Source organism: Ostrea edulis, chromosome 8 (assembly GCF_947568905.1).
Source record: "Ostrea edulis chromosome 8, xbOstEdul1.1, whole genome shotgun sequence".
Lineage (NCBI taxonomy): Eukaryota > Metazoa > Mollusca > Bivalvia > Ostreida > Ostreidae > Ostrea > Ostrea edulis.
Window position 1 is genome coordinate 10796260 of NC_079171.1, and position 24863 is coordinate 10821122.

The 24863-nt window shown below is 36.3% G+C and overlaps 1 protein-coding gene across 1 annotated transcript; it reads left to right on the forward strand.

Moving 5' to 3' along the window:
* Positions 1-166: 166 nt before the first annotated feature.
* Positions 167-9199, forward strand: LOC125661100 (uncharacterized). Its single transcript, XM_048892990.2, has 5 exons — positions 167-329; positions 3699-3823; positions 4764-4861; positions 7414-7635; positions 8960-9199. The coding sequence occupies exons 1-5, from the start codon at positions 219-221 to the stop codon at positions 8968-8970; spliced, it is 567 nt and encodes a 188-aa protein (XP_048748947.2). The 5' UTR covers positions 167-218; the 3' UTR covers positions 8971-9199.
* Positions 9200-24863: the final 15664 nt, after the last annotated feature.

Consider the following 24863-nt stretch of genomic DNA (forward strand, 5'->3'; position numbering starts at 1 on the left):
GAGTGGTATCTGATAATTGACATGCATATTTTATGTGAATAAATCAAACTTCAAACCTAAATCCGAAAGACAATTACTATTTTTGAGACGCCCCAGCTAAAGAAAAAAAAATGAGGAGGTTTTTGAACCACCCCCCGTGACGGAGAAGAGAATAAAAGTCAAAAGTTGGACCATTGTGTAATAGTGTTAGTAAAGAGTTGCTTAAGAAACTTAAAACCATGAACACAGTTTTGTTAATTTCTTGCTTTTCCATATTGGAAGTGACCTCCTTATCACTATTTAAACGGTCATGTACCGTGACAATAGATTCGGACTTTGTGACCGATCGGGTGAGTAGTTTTTGCAACAATATGTTTGCATCTTTTTATTTTTCTTTGTCTGCAAATGTTAAGTAATAGGGTGAGGTCAATGTAACGTTATCTTATTTTTATTTTAATCACGAAGTACTTAAAGTTGATCCAGAAATTAAAAAAATAATCATCTTGATAGCGGATGATAAAATAAAATTTTAATAAAAAATGAGGCACTAAATCATAAAAACGTATTATGATAAAAAATTGCGTCCTTTCAGCAAGGAGATTAAAATCGTTATAGGTATAGATATGTTAATTATAATTAATAATAATACAATGCAATAATGATAATAAAACGACCAAATTGTGGCTTGTCAAGGTTTGACACCAATCCATTTCTCGACTTCAATGCTTGTCAACAGACACATAGAAACATGCACTGGGGATACTTACGTAAGGCATTTTGTTGTAGTCGGCAGGTATCGTATACTCGTGTGATAGAAAATTCATACCATCGAAAATACGTGATAATCTTAGAGAAATGTATACCGTATTCGATAATGAATCTGAATTTGACTGTTTTTTACTTTTCTTTTCTTTCTTTTTTTTTTTTTTTTTTTTTGGCATTTTAAAACAAATGTAAAAAAAAAAAGAAAAGAAAAAAAAAGAAAAGAAACAACTATCTCGATAGGTTTTTAAAAAATGTAATATTTTTTTTGGGGGGTGGGGGTAAAGTAAACTGTAAGACTTCATGGTAATTGATAGTTTACCTGATATAAGCGTGAGCGTGCGAATATTTCAACAATTGAATCTCGTAACAACACCAGGTCTCTATTAGAACTTCAAACATCTTCATAAAACCGCAGATACTAGCTGGATTTTTTTTTATCCGTCACAGCCACGCATAAGACATACGTAACATTGTTATTGACCGTCCAGATACAATATAATTATGTTATTCACCGTCCAGATACAATATAATTATGTTATTGACCGTCCAGATACGATATAATTATGTTATTCACCGTCCAGATACAATATAATTATGTTATTGACCGTCCAGATACGATATAATTATGTTATTCACCCTCCAGATACAATGTAATTATGTTATTGACCGTCTCGATACAATATACTTATGTTATTGACCGTCCCTATGCAATATACTTATGTTATTGACCGTCTCGATACAATATAACTATGTTGTTGACCGTCCCGATACATTATGTTTATGCTATTGATCTTGGCGCCTCACTGTGGCTCGTTATGCCATTGTGTTGTGAATTGTAGTATCGCATCATTGTACCACCTCGTGGCTCGTTTTGCGGCCTCGTTCTGACTTGTTGCACCTTGCTTAGCCGCCTCGTTGCGGTTCCCTTTGCCGCCTCGCTCTGACATGCTGCTCCTTATTGTTGTTCGTTTAGCCGCCTCGTTGCTGTTCGTTTAGCCGAGGCTTGTTGCACCTCGTTTATAGCCACCTGGTTGTGGTTTTTATTTTGCCGCCTCGTTGTGGCTCCTTTTGTCGCCTCGTTGTGGTTCGTTTTCGCCTCGTTGTGCTTTGTTTTGCCGCCTGGCTCAGGCTTGTTGCACCTCGTTTAACCACCTGGTTGTGGTTTTTATTTTGCCGCCTCGTTGTGGCTCCTTTTGTCGCCTCGTTATGGTTCGTTTTCGCCTCGATGTGGTTTGTTTTGCTGCCTCGTTCTGACTTGCTGCACCTCGTTGTGGCTCGTCATTGTGGGATGTCCAGGAAGGTGCATTCTACAGCGTGTAACGTGGAATGTTTGACACCATGTGGATGTGTCAACAACGACAAGTGTAAATGAATTGAATCCTAAAATACTTCACAATGCATGTGCCTCACACACCTTTAATTGTCAATGCCAAATATAGCGACCAGCTGACATTACTCAGAGCTCTATGACCCGTGTTATATTTTGTGCTTAATCTCGTATCCACACACTTCTTAATTCATAATGACACGAATTTATGGGCTCGCTGTAGTGTAACACATATCTTGTTTTATTTCCTGTTATATTTTTCCCTTCCCTTAGAATAAATGAGCGAAAATTTCTAATGTGAAAGGTATTTTTTCTGCACAAAATTAGATTATCCTTGATATGGAATCAAGTGACACATTTTGCCTGTATATTATATCATTTTTGACATGCTTGTAATCAGAAACTTTCAGTGAATATTACAATATTACGCAGACTTTCTCATTGCACTCTTTTCAAACTAATGAGTTTCAAAAATTACGCTAATAATGTTTGACGACGTATCTGAAAGTCTAAAGTTTTACAAAATGTATACCCATTTGAGAGCGACTAGGTGGTTTTTTTCTTTCTTTTTTATGTACATTTTTTTTCATTCTATTTATCTATTTCTCTATTCTAATTTTTTTTTAATCATTTGGTATTTTGATGAACACTCAAAAACCGCGTGTCGTATTCTTTATAAATCGGCGTCTGGAAATTCAGTCACGAAATCAAAACAGTTCACCTGATGCGTTAAATAAGACCGGCAGTTTATGACATGCATTAATGCTAACCTACAAATATCGTGCTAACAGGCTGTCAAATTATAAAGCCTGACTACACCACGGCATCGCATCGCTTGTTTCATATTTCATTAACACCCAGACTCCGCTGTGTGTGGCTCGTCTGCTAACCTGAATCTACTATTTTAGTTTTTAAAAATGTTCATTGTCTGCCGTCTATTTATAAATCGACGAAAACAACCTCAGTTATTTTTAATCACACATTTCCTTTACCTTTTTAAATATATTTTTTATCTTCATGTTTGCGGAACTCTATTTTGAAATTGATGTGTCTTTACAAATCAACATTTTCGAATGGCTCATCACTTTTGTTAAGATATTTTGATAACTTTTAGAATATCCCCAGGGTCCTATTCGCCCGCAGTATCATTTTCTATAACCGCTTTCTTGATTAAGGACATATTTTCCAGTTCCTATATCTACATTTGGTGACATGGAATAAGATAAATTAAACCAAAATAATTAAAATCAAACTACTTATCGCCATTAACCAATGAAAAACTCAGTTCCCCTGCGTCACACACACACTAATCTTATTAGTAAGACAATATTGTCCTGTATAGTATAAAACCATAAATTACATGAATTATTTTTGGCAATATTTTCTATTTCTAAATTACAAAATACCATAGATTCTCAACAAAACCGTCAGGAAACTTTCAATCGCAAACATATATAATATGTCATTTAAATCAGAAAAAACCCATGCATTTTTTATTAATTAGAAAATAAGCAGATTTATGGCTAAATATATAATACTTCTACTTTTAGTATAGCACAAATCATGTTAATTCTCTCGTAACACAATTAGAACTAATTAATTTTCACGGATCATTTCCTGTATTTAGTTTCTCGGGGACTGGTACATGGTGAAAAGGAAGCCAACCGGAGCCAATAAAATATCCGTACAGAAGTATGCATGGCACGTGACCAGGGGCCAGGGCAACGTCCTCAACGTCCGACAAACGGGAAGGTAAAGCGTTATTTCTGTCAAACGTAAAATTAAGTCTTCTCTCCATTGGGTTTAATAATGGACTTCAAAAAAATGAGATTTTCAACCTTCAATCTGGCTTTCATTATGCAATTCTTAAATTCGGATTTTACTACGCATTCTTAAATCTAAAGCTTGAATTTTAAAATGCATTCTTAAATTTGGAACTTGAATTTTAAGATGCATTTTTAAATCTAGAATTTAAATTTTAAGATGCATTCTTAAATCTAGAGTTTGGATTTTAACATGCATTTTTAAATATAAAGTTTGGATTTTTAAATGCATTCTTAAATCTAAAGTTTGGATTTTAAGATGCATTCTTAAATCTAGAGTTTAGATTTCAAGATGCATTCTTAAATCTAGACTTTGGATTTTAAGATATATTCTTAAATCTAGACGTTGGATTTTAAGATACATTCTTAAATCTAGAGATTGAATTTTAAGATGCATTATGAAGTATAGACTTTGGATTTTAAGATACATTCTTAAATCTAGAGGTTAGATTTTAAGATGCATTCTTAAACCTAGAGTTTGGATTTTAAGATGCATTCTGAAATGTTGAATTTGGATTTTTTATGTATTCTTAAATCTAGAGGTTGGATTTTAAGATGCATTATTAAATCTAGAGGTTGGATTTTAAGATGCATTCTTAAATCTAGAGGTTGGATTTTAAGATGCATTCTTTAATCTAGAGGTTGGATTTTAAGATGCATTCTTAAATCTAGTGGTTGGATTTTAAGATGCATTCTTCAAAAATCGACACATATATATCTTATAAGCAACGAGAACGTTTTACTATTATTTATTTTTTTATTACAGATTTACCATTGACGGAGTACGCAAACCTTTATTTATCTTTATATTTATTTATTTATTGTTTTTTTTATTCATTTATTGGTTTTTATTTATTTATTTATTACAGATTTACCATTGACGGAGTGCACAAACCTTGCTTTAATAAGAGCGCAACACTGACCCCAGGGGCGAACAACGGGGAATTTATCTGGCAATCCAAGACGAGTAAGCACCTATTCATTCTAGCAACTCTAGTGAAAATAACATACTTATTCCAGTGAAAGCACGGTTAAACTAGCATCCCATAAATTAAATCCTTTATTCCAATAGATGCACGGTTAAACTATCACCCCATAGATTAAATCCCTAATCCCAATAGACGCACGGTTAAACTATCACCCCATAGATTAAATCCCTTATCCCAATAGACGCACGGTTAAACTATCACCCCATAGATTAAATCCCTTATCCCAATAGACGCACGGTTAAACTATCACCCCATAGATTAAATCCCTTATCCCAATAGACGCACGGTTAAACTATCACCCCATAGATTAAATCCCTTATCCCAATAGACGCACGGTTAAACTATCACCCCATAGATTAAATCCCTTATCCCAATAGACGCACGGTTAAACTATCACCCCATAGATTAAATCCCTTATCCCAATAGACGCACGGTTAAACTATCACCCCATAGATTAAATCCCTTATCCCAATAGACACACGGTTAAACTATCACCCCATAGATTAAATCCCTTATCCCAATAGACGCACGGTTAAACTATCACCCCATAGATTAAATCCCTTATCCCAATAGACGCACGGTTAAACTATCACCCCATAGATTAAATCCCTTATCCCAATAGACACTCGGTTAAACTAACACCCCATGGATTAAATCCCTTATCCCAATAGACGCACGGTTAAACTATCACCCCATAGATTAAATCCCTTATCCCAATAGGCACTCGGTTAAACTATCACCCCATGGATTAAATCCTTTATCCCAATAGACGCACTGTTAAACTAGCATCCCATAGATTAAATCAATTATCCTATTAGACACTTGGTTAAACTATCACCCCATAGATTAAATCCCTTATCCCAATAGACACTCGGTTAAACTATCACCCCATAGATTAAATCCCTTATCCCAATAGACACTCGGTTAAACTATCACCCCATAGATTAAATCCCTTATCCCAATAGACGCACGGTTAAACTATCACCCCATAGATTAAATCCCTTATTCCAATAGACGCACTGTTAAACTATCACCCCATAGATTAAATCCCTTATTCCAATAGACGCACGGTTAAACTATCACCCATATATTTTGTCTGAAGTATAGACTTGTCATCTTGTTTAATCAAACTCAACCACTTTGTCCTTTTACTACCATGTTTTATATAAATTCTTTCTATTGTTTTATTATTTCCTTTATAGCTCTTGTAGGTCTTTTTTTTTGGGTATATTGTCATTGATCATTAGCACACACATTGTACAGCGCATAGAAATTATATGTGATTTTGCGCTTTATAAATGAATAAAATAATAATAGATTAAACCCCTTACCGAAAGGAAGACAGAGCCAAACTATCAACCAATAAAAATATCTTACTTCAACAAACTCATATCCAATTTATTACCAAAGAAATTGAAATATTGACCTCGATCAACACACAGCTAAAATATCACACAACAAATGAACTCTCTCATTCTTGTGGAGTGAAAAGAGGAAAATATTACTACTCAGTTTGTTCTTATACTGGAGGGTTTAGCTTTCTAAAGCCAATCATTTCGAATCCCTCCACCCAAGCCTCTCAAATAACATACATTATAACACACATTATGACATACTTTATGACACATTATAACATACATTATAACATACATTATGACACACATTATGACATACATTATGACATACACTATAACATACACCAAACATATTATGACATACATTATAACATACATTATAACATACACTACAACATACATTATGACATACATTATAACATACATTATAACATACATTATAACATACATTATAACATACATTATAACATACATTATGACATACATTATAACATACATTATGACATACATTATAACATACATTATAACATACATTATGACATACAATATAACATACATTATAACATACACTATAACATACATTATAACATACAATATAACATACATTATAACATACAATATAACATACATTATAACATACAATATAACATACATTATAACATACAATATAACATACATTATAACACACACTATAACATACATTATAACACACACTATAACATACATTATAACACACATTATAACATACAATATAACATACACTATAACATACACTATAACATACATTATAACATACATTATGACATACAATATAACATACAATATAACATACATTATAACATACATTATAACATACATTATAACATACATTATAACATACATTATAACACACACTATAACATACATTATAACACACATTATAACATACAATATAACATACACTATAACATACATTATAACATACATTATGACATACATTATAACATACACTACAACATACATTATGACATACATTATAACATATATTATGACATACATTATAACATACATTATGACATACATTATAACATACATTGGTTTCAATAATAACTTTTAAGATACCTTTACGCTGTGTTTAGACATAGAAGCACAGACATATCCACAGAAACTACATATAGCGTGATTTCTGCTTGTAGAGGTCTCAAGGGCGGATATAGAAATAATTAAATTGGAGGCGGATCTAGCGTTTGTGGATATGTGCGTCCCCAGCAAAACATCGGGGAAGTGTGGCGCCTTCGTGTTAGCGAGAGACGATAGTCCTAGTGAACAGGAAGTAGCGGCCATTGATGCGGGAATTAACGCTGAACTTTGTGAAGATAGTTCTAAATTCAACAGCCTGATAAATAACGATGTCGAGAGTAAGTGCACCTGTACTTAACATTCGGTATTTTTCATTTGACCTCTTCTGTTTCAGAAGGTAGAGAGGGCGTCAAATGTAACAGACCTGGGAAATAAGATGTGGATAAAAAGTGGGGGATACGTACAATTTGAAATTTCAAATTTATCTCATCTAATTTGAAAATAGAGTTTTAGAAGAAAGTGATCATATATAAAATTAGAATCCCTGCTGGACTCGAACCCACGATCTACAGATCGGTGGTTGACCAGTTGTTTGTTTGTTTTTGCTCTTTTCTAAGTCGTTCGTTAATCTGCTGAGCTACCAATTAAATTTAAAACTAATATACAAGTATTGCTACTACTTTCATTCTTATTTCAAAAAGAAGTCAGCCATTATAACCATGTGTTACGCCTCCTTAAATATTTGAACAGCGTGCTTCTAGTTGTGCGTATTTGTCACAGCTCATTTCCGATAACATTGCAACACACATTTGATTGGTTGGTTGGTTGTATATTGTTAAACATCGTTCACTTACCGGTGAATGGCTGCAAAATTTAGGCCTATGTTCGGCGCTTATGGCCTTTGAGCTGGAAGAGATCTTTGTCGTGCCACACCTGCTGTGACACAGGACATCAGTTTTTGCGGTCTCGTCCGAAGGAACGTCTTATTCAGTCGCCTCGTAAGATAAACAAGGTGTACTTAGGACCTAATCTAACCTATTCTATCCCGGTTCCACACAGGGTAAAACATATTTTGAGGGTCATAAAAGTTTTGATTTTGGAAGCAAAGTCATAATTTGATGTTTGAAAATTGTTATAATTCCCCTGTATGCCCATTATTGGAATTAATGAAAACAATCCACCATGGTCACATGAAAATACATTGGCCTCTTAAATCCTCTTCGAGTATGATATAAATACATATAATGTCCATATGATATATCTCTCCGTGGGGACCTGTGTTAGAATAGATCCTCAGTACCCCTTGCTTGTCGTAAGAGGCGACTAAATGGGGTGGTCCTTCGGATGAGACCGCAAAATCCGAGGTCCCGTTTCACAGCACGTGTGGCACGATAAAGATCCCTCCCTGCTCAATGGCCATAAGCGCCGATCATAGGACACAATTTTGCAGCCCTTCACCAGCAAAGATGACGTCTCTATATGAATGAAAAATTCTCGAGATGGACGTTAAACAATACACAATCAATCATGTCTGATATATCACGTGATGTAAATTCGTTGATATGATACACGCGGTGTAATATACGTTGATAAAGTATATATCACATGCCATGCGATATAGATATGCTGACATGCGTCTATTTTACCTTTTTCTCTTTTCAGTATGTCCATAGTGCCAAAGAGTATCCTAGATTTTCAGCAATTCCACACCTGTACATAGTTTGTTATGTAATCGTTATCTAATAGTTATGTGATAGTGAAGCAATAGTTATGTGATAGTTATGCAATAGTTATTTAATAGTCATGTAATCGTCATGTAATAGTTGTGTAAAAGTTAGTTGTAGTTAATGTAACATTGCGGTAGTTGTTATTTATACTATTGAATAAAACATTGGAAAAACACACTGTTTCCTGTTTTATTTCTTTAAACATGAATTCATAGGCCGTTCTTTACACACTGAGGTTGACTACGGGTTACTCCGTTTACATTATCAAGATATAGGGCTCATGGCGGGTGTGACCTGTCGACAGGGAATGCTTATTCCTCCTAGGCACCTGATCACACCTCTGATATATCTAGGGCGTCCGTGTTTGCCCAACTCTCTATTTTGTATTCTTTATCGGAGTTATGAGGTTGGTCTTTGTTCGCTATCTTCACCTTTTCATGTTCAGAAAAATACAGTAACAGCTGTTTTTATTATATCTTATATGTCTCAGGTGATAAAAAACATGTGAACCTTCATAGAATGTGTGGAGGCGAGGACCACGTTAATGTTTCCAGAAGGTGGTCAGGTGTTGTTCTGGGATATCATGCCTACTATTACTAAACACAACGTGTTGCTTGATTGTATGCTGTTTAACGTCCCACTTGAGAGTTTTTCACTCATATGGATACGTCACCACTGCCGGTTAAGGGCTGCAAAATGTAGGGCTATGCTCGGCATTTATGGCCATTGAACAGGGAGGAATCTTTATCGTGTCACACCTGCTGTGACTCGGGACCTCGATTTTGTAGGTTTCGTCCGGAAGACAGTCCCATTTAGCCGCCTCTTACGACAAGCAAGGGGGTATTGAGGACCTATTATATCCCGGATCCCCACAATGATAAAGAGTTAACGAACAAAGGAAGATATCGAAAATTCATAAATCTCATTACTCCTTTAAAGAATACAAAATTTACAGGACAAACACGGACCACTGGACACAATATTGAGGTGGGATAATTTGCCCAGGAGGAGTAGGCATCTCCTGTTGACCAACGTCCAGCCTTACATCTTGGTCAGGTAAGTCGAGTAATCCGTAGTCAAAATCAGTATGTAAAGAAGTGTCTAACAAATTGTTTGAAACACGTCAACCCAGTGATAGCTTGTATTTGCGAGATCGATCATCATAACGACCATAGAACTTATGAAATGCTGACTTTAAACGAGACTGCTGAAACCCCTGTAACATCAACTTGTTTGTCAGAAGCCTGCCTCGATTTAAAAACTTATCATACACAAGCTGACGTCATTCCGTTTGTCATGTTTTTAGTTTACCGTTGAAATATATGTTCAATAAAATATCTAAATAGGAAGCAGATATAGAAGACTCCGTGGTGTCTTTTATTTGGAGTTCACTTGGATATATCGATTCAACATATGAATGAAAATCAATATTGTTAATAGATTATCCGTCGTCAATCTATCTGCAGTAAATGTAATCACTGACAGTATAGGAGTGAAGTATTTATTTTGACAATGAAATGACAATCACGTATTATTTTGAAAGTACTATACGGTGCAGTAAATATACCACTACATGACGTGTAAGTAACATAAAATGTCTTTCTTTGAATATTACATTTAATTTAACGATAGACATAAAAAAAAAATATGGGGAAAAAAGCTGTATAAAATATTCAGTATATCAAAACATGCATTTACACAAAATGAAATCATGTCAAGAAAAATATTATTGTCAAGATTGTAAATGCACCAAACGTGACGATGAAGAAAAAGGCAATCTTGTATGAGTGTGTACTTTTAATTTCCGTATTAAAGGTAATTTTTCATCTAAAATAAAGGTTAGATAAATCAAATTTTAAAAAAACCAAAACACGATGACTAAGACGACATGACATTTTGTAGGATTTGTGTTATTTTAGACATTCTGAAATATACCGTAAACAGAATCAATAAATCACTTATAATTACAAAAAAACAGGTTTTAACTAGATAGCACCAAAATTAACGTGAGCTGACATTTGTATATTGTCTTTTATGACAATACATACAAACTAATGTCTACTAATGTCATGCATGGAGTGTTTTTTTTAATTTTTTGTTCAGTAAATATTCAAAATAAACTAGCATATCTTTTAAGCTCCGATTGCATGTCTCTTTCCGTTAATTAGCAAATGTAAAATTTTATATGATTGTGGGCGTTTTAAAATAGCTGTCAAAAGTAAACCTTCAACGTTTATATCAACAGCAATTTACATTTTAGTTCAAATTTTTGGGACCCAGATTATCATATCAAAGAATGAATTTCAAATTTTTGAATTATAAGCAAGAATTGAGTTTAATTAAAACAAGGATTTATCAATATCAAGAAGAAGCGTGTTAACATAATTATTCATATCGAGGTCAGTATTGTGTATTTTGTTCGGTTTTTTTTTTTTTTTTTTTTTTTTGGTGGTTGGTTGGGGGGGGGGGCTCTTCTTTAATTTTAGATAAGACTCAAGAGAATTTTTTTATTGGAATATGACAATATTTACGTCAAAGTGTACTTGATGAAAAAAAAAGATGTTATTTTGTTTGTTTGGTTTTTGTGTTGGTTTTTTTTTTAAGGGGGGGGGGGGGGGGGGGGCGCTGCCTCTTAGATGAAAAAAATAAATAAATAAAACTGAGTTGCATGAAAGATTCCGAGAGTCCAACTTATGAATATATTGTCACGTCACGTGATAAGCATGAAATGTCTTCAGATACACCGAAACCTAAAGCAAACTCGGTCATAGCAGCTCAGTTCCCTCTTCAGTCGCGTGTTCCAGGCGCTAATCCTGTTGACCAAATGATTATCGCTGCACAATCGATAGGAGACAAATTCAACCACGACAAACACTCTACAGTTTAACATTACGGTTCCGATAGCTCAGTGGTGGGGCATGCATAGTGGTGGAGCGTTCGCTTCGGAACCGGGAGGTCGTGAGTTCGAGCCCCGCTCGTGCCATGGTCACATCAAACCTATATCGTAAACATAGGTAGTGATTGCTCCTTCGCCAAACGCTCGGCATTAAGAATTGAGAATCACGGGACTTTCGGATAGGACCTTAAAAAACAGAGTTCCCGTGTCGCAACAGGCGTTAGCACAATAAAAGAAACCTCAATGCTTCGGCCTGAGCACTAAGCATAGGTCTAATTTGTGGTACTTCACCAACAGCTGGTGACATCTCAATATGAGTGAAACATTCTCGACGGGACGTAAAAACCAGCAACCAACCAATTATATAGTATTAGACAACTAGTACTGGGAAACCCGAGATAAATACACGCCATGCACATGCGCAACGAATTTACAGATGATCTGACAGTGGTTTACAGAAGAACTGACTAAGTGTAGTTGTACTGCACAGAAAAAAAATTGCCGGCATCGAGGATTTCTAATTTATTTTTTTTTTTTATGTTAAAGGGGTTGGTGTGCTTGTTGGTTGGTTGTGTATTGTTTAACCAATCGCAACTACTCGGCCATTTCCGCGAACGAAAAATAAACAGATAGAAAGAATCCTTCTTAAATTGTTCGCCGGAAGTTACGGCGCATATAGTGCACAGCAATATGGAGGGTCAGCTAGAATTTGCTATGCAAAAATTAAGTATATTTATATAAGGCTTTTTTTAAAAACTGTTTGTAATTGATCTTTACATGTACCTTTCCCATACTGAATGTCTCTTGTGTACGCTCAGCTTTTCCACAGAAGAAATTACATTTATAATTGGTTTAAAACAGTTTTTCGCTTTAACTGCGAGGGTGGGGTTTCAGCCAATCTCTTATTCGATTTGTGGATCGGCGATCCAGAATTCCCAATACCAGTCAAAATATTTTTTCGAATATCAAACACTTTATGAAGCAATTTTAAGCAAAATTCACATACTACATAGTCATGAAGTTAGTAGATTAAAGTTAATGTCATAACGGAATAAATTTTGAATGCTGTTCCTTAAATCAAATAACTCCGCCTTTTTACTATACATGCAATAACATTTGCTCTTTTTCTCATGGCATCAAACACACATGGGAGCTGCTGTGTTTTGTTACGTCACGTGTTTTTAAGGAAATCACCGAATTCATCCGCCGTCTAAATCCGAGTTTGTTTTTTTTTTTTGGGGGGGGGGGGGTCTTTTTTTTCTTCAAATTGTTGTTTAACGTCAGACTCTAGAATTTTTCACTCATATGGAGATTGAAAGGATGTAAAAATTTAGGCATATGATCGGCGCTTATACTCAATGCAGCATTTGAACAGGGAAGGATCTTCATCGTGCCAAACCTGCTGTGACACGAGGCCTCGGTTTTTACGGTCTCGTCCGAAGAACCGCCCCATTTATCACCTCTTACGACAAGGAAGGGTTACTGGATACCTATTCTAACCCGGACCCCCCACGTGAATATATCAAAGATGAGACAAATTCGAACTTAACTTTTACTTATTTCTGCAGATCTTTTTTTTTCTTTCCTTCAAACAATGCACCAATAAAACAAAAAGTAAATAAATCAGACACGGCTACACAGATTACGGCTATCATTGTCACGTACACTATTCGATAACACGTGGGTTGAACCCAGCTATGATCGGGTAAGGTCAATAGGTCATATGTATGACGTTTTAGGCTGCTCGATACGTTCGATTCATTATCGGGTTAACTCGGATCGAAAATCAACTTATATTGAATTAGACATTAGAGAAAGACGAACACGGTCTTCACCAGAATGTCATCCAAAACTACTCGGATAAAACCGTAGGTACAGTGGCTGCACTGCGCCTACAAAGTAAAATCAGGAAATGGTGAAATTCAAAACTGTCTGTATTCGTACTAGGAAACCCACACAGAAAAAAATTATCGAACTGACACATCGAAAGTCTTGTCAAGCGGAGAACTCGAACATTGGAAAAAAGTTTGTAAGGCAAACAATTATATATAAAAACCCTCAGCAAATTCATTTGTGGTTCTTCTGAACACGGTGAGGAGTAGGACAACTGCTGATTCAATGGACACCTGGATGTGTAGACATTTGTGGTCTGAGCTAATCTAATTGTAAATTATAAGCTGACTTTAATTAAACAAATTGTGACCTATATAGTTCTAATGAGACGCATTTAGTTAATGGGGGCGAAATAGACACATCTGATGGCGGTTACACGTAACATACATTTCAGGCGCCAAAACCTTACAAAACGTTGTCATGTTGGTGAAAATTAACTTGGTTAAAACATACGATGAAAAGGTGAAAATAACGAACGATGATTAAGTCTTTTTTTTGGGGGGGGGGGGGATGCATGACTTTCGTTACCGTGTCCTGTCATATCATGACGAAGTTCAAAGGTCAACACAGGATTATTAGGTAGGTATCGTACTCGTTTCATGTTTGAGCAGATCTCAAGTGTTCCATAAAAATCAAATCATAAATGTCACTGGAACATAGGTGAAAGATGAAGATAACGAACAGTGATCAATCTCATATACATGTTATAAAGAACACAGTCAAGAGTTGGATAAACAGACACCTGGATATACCAGGGACCAGCTGTCTAGGAGAAGCAAATACCCCCTGTCGACTAGTCGCACCTGCCGCGAGCCCAACATCTCGGTAAGGGAAACAAAATCAGTGTGCCAAGAACGGCCTAACAATCGGTATGAAACACGTCAGACAGCATTTGGCCCAATGATAGATTGTATTGGTAAACAAGATCGTTATAACGACCATAAAATTTGAGAAAAGCTTACTTTAAGCAAGATTGCTGAAACCCCAGTAACATCAATTTGTTTGTCAGTAGCCTGCTTCGATTTTTCAAACTGATCATACGCAGAATAAGCTCTTGCGTAACGAATCAACATCATATGCAGGTGATAATGGAATATTGCTACATAAAGCTGACGATGGGGATGCTGAAACGTTCGTCATAAAGTTAGTTGTTAGTTTGTCGTTAGCATTTATGTTCAATGAAATATCTAAGTACCGGTACGAGACAAACAGATTATCATCTCATAATAAGCTATTGCGAAAGACATTTCTATGTCGAAGCATTATTTTACAGACTATAAGTTCTACAAAAGGTACACACACACCCTAAAATATTGAAAAAATACGCATCATATTTTTATAAAGCATACTAAAATATTATGAAGTTTGAGTATTAAATTTGATCAAGATATAGGGCCCACAGCGGGTATGACCGGTCAACAGGAGATACTTACTCCTCCGAGGCACCTGATCCCACATCTGGTGTGTCCAGACGTCCGTTGTGTGTCGAACTCTCTATTTTATATTGTTTAGAAGAGATTTATCACTGTTCGTTATCTTCATCTTTCATGTTGAATACTCTACGGTGAAGAAATTCTGTAGGAGCACGATTCAGCAATAAATGTAATGCTATCCTTTATTTAATCTTATTCATTTCACTAATTTTTTTTGTTGTGAAAAATTTGCCATTGGGACGTAATGTTTCTCTCAGGTTCGTTGGTTGGTTGGTTGTTTTACGTCACTCATATTGTGAGTCACCAGCTCAATTTGATGGTTTCTTAAAAGCCATTCTAATTCTACGCACAAGCAATTTAAAGATGATATTAAAAAGATGCTGGAGTTCCTCATTGACAATAGCTGCGAAGTTTTTTTTTCGATCAGGTCTTCGAATAGTCTGATGGAATTCCCATTGGTACGAATTGCGCTCCTTTATAAGATGAACTGATTTTGTTTGTTTTTTTTTTTTTTTTTGTATTCCTATGAGGCAGAAGTATTCAAAAGCATTGACTACGGACACCTCTGTTTGCCTGATCGGAATATATTGAGCTCACGGTGGGTGTGACCGGTCGACAGGGGATGCTTACTCCTCCTAGGCACCTTATCCCACATCTGGTATGTACAGGGGTCCGTGTTTGCCCAACTATCTTTTTTGTGTTGCTTATAAGAGTTATGAAATTGATCACTGTTCGTTATCTTCACCTTTTATCTACATGAAAAGACGCCATCTTTCTCGACATTTAGATAAATCGACAACGTCTTATCTATTAACAAAACTCGCTTTCATTCATATATCGATTTGTCTTAACCCAATGCAAGGTGAAGATAACGAACAGTGATCAATCTCATAACTCCTATAAGCAATACAAAATAGATAGTTGGGCAAACACAGACCCCTGGAGACACCAGAGGTGGGATCAGGTGTCTAGGAGGAGTAAGCATCCCCTGTTGACCCAATAAAAGACACCAGAGAGTCATCCATATCTGCTCTATATTTGAATATTTCATCAAGCATGGATTTTAACGGCAAACCGACAACTCAACATTATGACAAACTGGATGACATCAGCTTTTCCATCGACAACTTCCTGTTATTTGGTTTCAACTGTCTCGTTAACGTAAGCATTTCTTAAATTCCATGGTCGTTATAATGATATGATTTGTAAATACAACCTGGCATTTCATCGAATACTGTCTTACGTGCTTCATACCTATTGTTAGGCCGTTCTTGGCACACTGATTTTGATTACGCATTACTCTGCTTAACTTATTGAGATAGGGCTCACGGCGGGTGTGACCGATGAACTAGGCATGCTTTCTCCTCCTAGGCATCTGGTGCCATGTTGGTGTGTACAGGGATCTGTGTTTACCCTAATCTTAATTTTATATTCTTTTCAGGAATTATGAGATTGGTCATTATCTGTAATCCTGATTGATTGGTCCTATCTTGCTTAACGTCTCACTCGAGAATTTTTCACTCATATGGAGACGTCACCAAGACCGGCGAATGGCTTAAAATTTAGGTCTATGCTCGGCGCTTACGGCTATTGAGCAGTGAGGGTTCTTTAGAGTGCCACATCTACTGTGACACGGGACAGCCGTTTCTAAGGTCATATCCGAGGACCCGTGACATTCACACCTGATGCCGAGCGTTTGGCGATGGAACTGTCACTACCTGTTTTAACGACTTAGGTCTGTTGTAATATTGCCTTACCGTACCGGCATACAATAGAAACGCCCCATACTCAGCGTGAGACTGTTTTCGGAAGTTTGGATTCATTGACTATGACAAAATTAGTCTCTGTTTTCTGGTCGCCATATTTCGTTCGTTTGTGTTCCACTATGTCCCAGTTACATTTAAGATTTGATTGTGAACTGCAAAGACATTTCTGAACACTGCAATCCGCTCTTACATGACAAGAGTACGGCACCTACCTAATGATCACGTATTGACCTTTGAACTTGGTCATGATATGACGGCACACTGTAAGGCTTAACACAATTATATGCTTCCGGTAACCCAACCAACCTTACTTTATAGCCCCCGACCCTAATTTCTCTATGGGTGGACAGAGAAAAAAATATAAGTCCATAATTCGGGGGTTTTCGACATCGGTTTCACTTTGGAACCGATGTGGAGGCTAAAAAGCTATACAAAACAAACGTCATGTCTATCGCCAGCTCAATATTGATTTGAGACTCCTCTGACTCTTACCACCACTATCATAATGTGACATGTGCGGGGAGATACCGAGAGGACTCCATATTGAGAAGTGGGAATTTCAGCGACACCAGTTGATGTTGGTTTGTCTACCTTTTACAACTTTATTTCGCGGGTCTGCCTTCCAAGATCTGGTGATTCAGTACCCGGATGATCAATCTACAAGTTAACAATGACTAATATCAAGCTATCGCTGTTTACGTAACACTTAACACCAACAAATGAAGCATCACTTTGACTTAGGTTCGATTTGTTTGCGCATGACGTCAGCACGCAAATGCACACAATTCCAATCGTTGTCAAAGTCAGTATGATAATCCGACAGCTGAGTCCTCGCGTCTTGGAAGGTAGATATAGATCCGCGAGGGAAAACAAAGTTTGTAAAAGGTAGGCAAAGCAGCGACAACAACCGGTGTAGCTGAATTTCCATTTGTCAATCTGAGCACCCTAACTCCCCCATGTCACAATATAAATACGGGGATAAGAGTCAAAAGAATCCCCGATTAGCTCGATATTCGCAATCAAAATTGCAAAATGTATTTAAGCAGCTAGAAACTGAAAACGTGCTTACACCGGTATATGCTGAGAGCACCGTCAAAGTTTGACAGACGTCTTTGAGGAAGAACATGAGAACTTCGCACGATGAAATGTTTCAGGGAGTTTCAGATGCATTTTTTCTACCAAAAAAAAAAAATACCGATCCAAATTTTGAAGATGTTATCGGAAACAAAGATATTTTTAGGCCTAATGAAAGTCATGCATTACAAAAAGAGACTCAATGGCATGAGCTTACTAGTGTGGATGCGATTAACTCATTGATTACCAAGAATGATCTTTTTCACAGAGCACAATATGAAATAATGTTTGTGAGGACTTTTGTGAAGTTATCGTGGGGGCATTGACTATCTCAATACCTGCGTTCGACTGGTCCTCAAACACCCCGGGTCTACGAACCTAACGGAGTCTCGAGGTGACAGATTTCCGCAAAATTCAGTGAACGCGCGTGCACAAAAAAACCCAGCTTGTGAGAATGTCAATTTTTAAAACCAAGGCAGGCAATTGACAAGTCAATAAGTTAATGTCACAAGGGTTTTAACTTTCTCGTTTAAAGTCATCATTTTGCGAATTCTAGTCATTCTGTTGATCTAATTTGCTATCACAGGGTTGAATGCTGCCTGACGTGTTTCATACCGATTGTATACTAATTTTGACTACGGATTACTCCGTTTACCTGATCAAGTTATAGGACTTACGGCGAATGTGACTGGTCAACAGGGGGTGCTTACTCCTCCTAGGTACCCGATTCCATCTCTAATGTTTCGAAGAATCCGTATTTGCCATACTCATCATTTTATATTTATAAGAGTGGTCACTGTTCGTATTTCTTAATTCTTTCATGTTTAAAATCGTGATATTGCGTTGAACGTCAATCATGCTTAAAAAGACCTCACTTGACCATTTTGCCAATGTGTAGTTTGTGCAAGCCATGACGCTGCAAAGGAGTTTATCATGTCCAAATATATATTCATTATCAACGCCTTAATTAATCCGAACATGGTGTTTGGCGTGTCAGCTATATATTTCGGTGTCAGCTGTATATTTCGGTCTGAAGAGATTGACACCACCGTCTCCTGATACAAACGAAATCATGTTAATTACCACACATAAATAGGGTCACATCAGGAAAAGACCCTGTTAATTTCAACATTTTATATTGTTTTATTTCATGTCGATTTCCTGCTTCATGCCATGATCAGGAGAGATTCGCAAGCCGTGGCGTACTTTTCAAAGAAACTTACTAATAAGCACAGGCTCATTAAATCTCCTTGACAATATAAAACATCATCTTCTGGGATTGGTAGTATTTTTCATGGAATAATTAACACACTATTATCTAAAGAAACCTACAATTATATATCATTTATTAATGGTGTATCGGTAATAAATCTATGTATTATATATCATTTATTAATGGTGTGTCGGTAATAAATCAATGTATTTTATTTCTTGATATAGGAGCTGACATTTTACTTCACTTGAGAACATCTATACTACAAAACATCACTTTAGTAAATAAAAGTGTAAACTTTATTCGTATTACTAATTACAGAAAATTATTCTTTCGCCTTCGTTGACCGTGAGCGAATATAAAACTGTAAATTTAAAACCTCTGGACTATAATTGCTATAATTCCCTGTGTTTGGGCGAATTCAAAACGGAGTGGAGCAGTTTACACGTGTAGAAAGGCAAAATAAAACAAGAGGCGAAAATAACTGTATACTTGAAATCAAAACTATGGGGACATGTAGCGGTTTTTTGCGTAGTCTGTTAAACAATAATGTTACTTGCCCGTATTATGTGTTTATACCTCTGCAATATGTAGCTCAGTGGTAGGGTGTTCACTTCGTAACCGGGGAGGTCTTAAGTTCAAGCCTCGCTACTGCCTACTTTTAAGACGTAAACATAGTGATTGGTCCTTTGCCAAACGCTTGGCATTAAGAAGTGAAAATCACGGATCTTTCGGGTATGACATTTTAAAAAAACGGAGGTCCCGTGTTGCGGTTGGCGTTGGCACCTTAACGAACACTCACTGCTACGACCCTGAGCGCGAAGCATCGGTCTAAATATGTGGTACTTCACCAAGAGCTGGTGACGTCTCAATATGAGTGAAAAATTCTCAACGAGACGTAAAACAAACAGAACACAACCCATAAATTTGTGTTTAGAAAGAGTTTTGACCGACATTCTTTTTTTTTTTTTTTGGTACAGATCTAGTTTTTTTGTTTTTTTTATTAAATTCTAAATATCAAAATTTTTTTAAACAGTGAGTTTTACTTGTCAAACATGTTACTTTGTCAGTTAATTAAGTATAGTTCGTAAAGATTAACAAGAATAAACATAAATAAGAGTGAAGGTGTCGTCTGCAGACAGAATTAAGTCAAACATCGCCTTCAGCTTTCAATTTACATGTACACATTGATTACGAACGCTTAATTGGTTGCGATATTCAAGGCAATATTTAAAACGCATTGTGGTACAAAACTCTCAAAAGTTGGTTATGAAAATATGAATGCTTAATACGCTGATTATTGTGGTAACTAATATAAAAGAACTGTGAAATTACACTGAAATATGGGCTTAAATTACTTACTGGATCTCTAGAGGTTCGTAGTTTGTATATTGTTTAATATAGGTCGCTCGAGAATTTTCCACCCTTTTGGAGACGTCACCATTGCCGGTGAAGGACTGCAAAATTTAGGCCTATGCTCGGCACTTGCGGCCTTTTAGCAGGGAGGGGTCTTTATCGTGCCACACCTGCTGTGACATGGGACCTCGGTTCCCCCCCCCCCCAGTTTCATCCGAAGGACCACCCCATTTAGTCGCCTCTTACGACAAGCAAGGGGCACTGAGGTCCTATTCTAACCTGGATCCCCACGGGATCTTGCAAGGATGAATGTATCGTATATCTCAACAAAAATCGTCAAAAAGAATGTTATCAATTACTATTTATGAAAATTCAAAGCAAAGTGGGATTGATTGATTTTTAATTGTTTTACATCCCGTCGAGAATTTTTCACTCATATTGATATGTCAGCAGCTGTAGATGAAGTACCGCAAATTTAGACCTATGTTTAGCGCTTACGGCAATAACAGTCAGTCTTCTTTATCGTGCCAATGCCTGCCGCGACACGGGACCTCTTATGTGTGTCTCACTTCTAAATGCCGAGCATTTGGCGCAAGAGCAATCACTGCCTTTGTTAACGTGTTCGGTTGAAAACGACCATGGCACGAGCGGGTCTCGAACTCGCGACCTCCCGGTTACGAACGCTCTACCACTCATTTACTGGTAAAATCATGTAGTCCTGAAAGCGAGAGTTGAGGAGAAGAACTGTTAAAAGGGGCGTGACCACGATCTTGATGCCAACAATTCCAGAGATATTAGTATTTGTTTAAAACTTGACAACAAATCCAAATTTAAAAAAAAAACTGCCACAAACTGTATTTCAGACATTCACATATCAATTTCAAAACAAGACGTATTTTTATATATCACGTGTCTCAACTTCTGGCCTCGATGAGGAAAAAAAATTCAACGAACATCTGTCCCTTATTCTTTGTGATTTCTCCAATGCTTTTTAAATCTTGGTGTTTCCCTTTCCGCTCGTGGGATCCTGGCTATGACAAGCGTGCTGACAAACTCGATTTAGGCAGCCGGATTTTATGTAAATACAAAGTATATCTAATTTAGAAATATTCTTAATTCACTTATTCATAAAATATCTTTATTTTATAACAAAACACATGTACTGTCAATTTCAATCGATCAACAACCGTGGACATGCCCCTGTAACATGTTCACTTAAAACATTCCATTAAACAAGAGGCCCAAGGGCCTAGAATCGCTCTTCTGATAAATTGTACAACCCCACCATTTCTATTCTTAGCCTCTTAGTATTCTAAATCTTTAGTTAAATCCTAAGAATTCAAAAAAAGTAGGTCAATGTGACCTACTTTTTGGTTTAAACATTTCGAGAACCCAAGAAATATTAACTGACAAAGTTTGATGATTTTAAGCCAATTAGTATCTGAATATTGAAATATAGCTGTCAAATTCCAATCGTAGGTCATGGTGACCTACTTTTTGATCAGCGTACTCCGAACATGCAAGACCCATCAACTGACAAAGTTTGATGACTGTAGGTCAAATAGTATCTGAAATATATAAATATAGCCGTCAAATTCCAAAAGTAGGTGAAGGTGACCTACTTTTTGGTCAACACCCTTCAAACATGCAAGACCCAACAACTGACAAAGTTTGATGACTGTAGGTCAAATAGTATCTGAATTATATAAATATAGCCGTCCAATTCCAAAAGTAGGTCAAGGTGACCTACTTTTTGGTCGAAACCCTTTGAACGTGCAAGACGCATCAACTGACAAAGTTTGATGACGGTAGGTCAAATAGTATCTGAAATATATAAATATAGCCGTCCAATTCCAAAAGTAGGTCAAGTTGACCTACTTTTTGGTCGAAACCCTTCGAACATGCAAGACCCAACAACTGACAAAGTTTGATGACTGTAGGTCAAATAGTATCTGAAATATATAAATATAGCCGTCCAATTCCAAAAGTAGGTCAAGGTGACCTACTTTTTGGTCGAAACCCTTCGAACATGCAAGACCCATCAACTGACAAAGTTTGATGACTGTAGGTCAAATAGTATCTGAAATATATAAATATAGCCGTCCAATTCCAAAAGTAGGTCAAGGTGACCTACTTTTTGGTCGAAACCCTTCGAACATGCAAGACCCATCAACTGACAAAGTTTGATGACTGTAGGTCAAATAGTATCTGAAATATATAAATATAGCCGTCCAATTCCAAAAGTAGGTCAAGGTGACCTACTTTTTGGTCGAAACCCTTCGAACATGCAAGACCCATCAACTGACAAGTTTGATGACTGTAGGTCAAATAGTATCTGAAATATATAAATATAGCCGTCAAATTCCAAAAGTAGGACAAGGTGTCCTACTTTTTGGTCGACACACTCCGTAGACTCAAGATGCATCAACTGTCAAAGTTTAATGATTGTAGGTCAATTAGTGACTGAAATATATAAATATAACTGTCAAATGCCAAAAGTAGGTCACAGTGACCTACTTTTTGGTCGATACACTCCGAAGACTTTAGATGCATCAACTGACAAAGTTTGATGATTGTAGGTCAAATAGTGTCTGAAATATAGTAATTTAGCTGTCAAATACCAAAAGTAGGTCACGGTGACCTACTTTTTGGTCGACACAAACCGAAGACTGAAGACACATCAACTGACAAAGTTTGATGATCCTAGGTTTTACAGTGCCCAAAATATGCATCTAAAATTGAAAATGTGAAATTTGAATATCTGCAAAATTCAAAAAGTAGGTCACTGTGACCTACTTTTTTTATAAATATGTTTCAAGGCCTCAAGATGCATCAACTTACAAGATTTGATGATTCTAAACCTCTCGGTATTTGAAATAACAACTTAAAATATATCTATAAATGATAAGCCATAAAATTCAGAAAGTAGGTCACGGTGACCTATTTTTCAGTTGACGCATTTCAAGGTCCCATGATCCACCAACTGACAAGTTTTGATGATCATAGGCTTCAAAGTGTCCAAGATATGCATCAAAATTAATTTTAAAATAAATACCTGCAAAATTCAAAAAGTAGGTCACCGTGACCTACTTTTGAGACAACTTGACACAAGGTCCTAAGATGCATCAACTGTCAAAATTTGATGATCCTAGTCCTTATAATGACTAAAATATCAAAGATTTAAGGAAATATAAATTTAGTTCAACTTTGAAGTGACCTTGAGACCACGCCCTTTGCCCCAGGGTAATGCCTTGAAGAATTTTTAATCTACAACATATCCTCATCCTTATGTGTAAGTTTGGTGATAATCTGCCCAGTGGTTCTTGAGAAGAAGATTTTTTAGCAACCACTACTTTTGTTTGTATTTTCCTGATTATCTCCCCTTGTTAAAGGGTCACATCCCTCTATTTAGTATGTATGAAAGCCCTTGGGCCAATGATACCCTGTAAGAAATTTGAAAAAAAATGGCCAAGGGGTTCTTGAGTTATAGCCCTTTTTCTAAAAAGTTTACGCACAACGCACAAATGGCCATAGTATTAGCTCTTTGAGCCTTCGGCTCAGAAGAGCTAACAAGCAGCATCTGGTAAAAAAAAAAATTAAAAACTTTTTAAAAAAAAAATTAAGAGTTTTTTGCGCTAAGTAATGACTAACAGAATTAAGACTATCATCGTTCAAGGGCGAAATCAAATAAAAGATCGATGTCGGGTAAAGAATAAAAACTTAAGGTTGATCGATCCTTGTGTGATGTCATAGGTTTTAGTAAACAAATCTTTATTAAATTAACTTTGCGTATGATAGAAGCTTATGTGTTCTAAGGATTTTATTCACTGTTTAAAATAAAAGAAAAGTGGTGTATTATTGATAGTGAAAAGGTTCATACCTCCCCTAATAGATAATCAATTATTTATAATAAAAAATGTTGTCAAGGGCAATAACTCCTATACTGGTATTTCCTCTACTTTATGTCTATCATACAATGTTTTCCCTAACATCCAATTTATACATATTCATAACTATGACGTAAATTTATAAATAATTATAATTAATGATTTTCTTTAGGGGGGGGGGGGGGGGGGGGGACTGCCATCTTAAAAAAGGTGGCAACATACACATTTTCTTTGGTTACTAATCAAATCAAATTATATTCAACTAGTTCGTATAGGGAGTGGTGTGAATAAAAAATATAGAAACAATTTGTCCGACATCCT

Coding starts and splice junctions, on each gene's coding strand:
- LOC125661100 (XM_048892990.2), top strand. CDS start 219: ATGAACACAGTTTTGTTAATTTCTTGCTTTTCCATATTGGAAGTGACC. Junction 330..3,698: donor CGGACTTTGTGACCGATCGG/GTGAGTAGTTTT, acceptor TCCTGTATTTAG/TTTCTCGGGGACTGGTACAT. Junction 3,824..4,763: donor AACGTCCGACAAACGGGAAG/GTAAAGCGTTAT, acceptor TATTTATTACAG/ATTTACCATTGACGGAGTGC.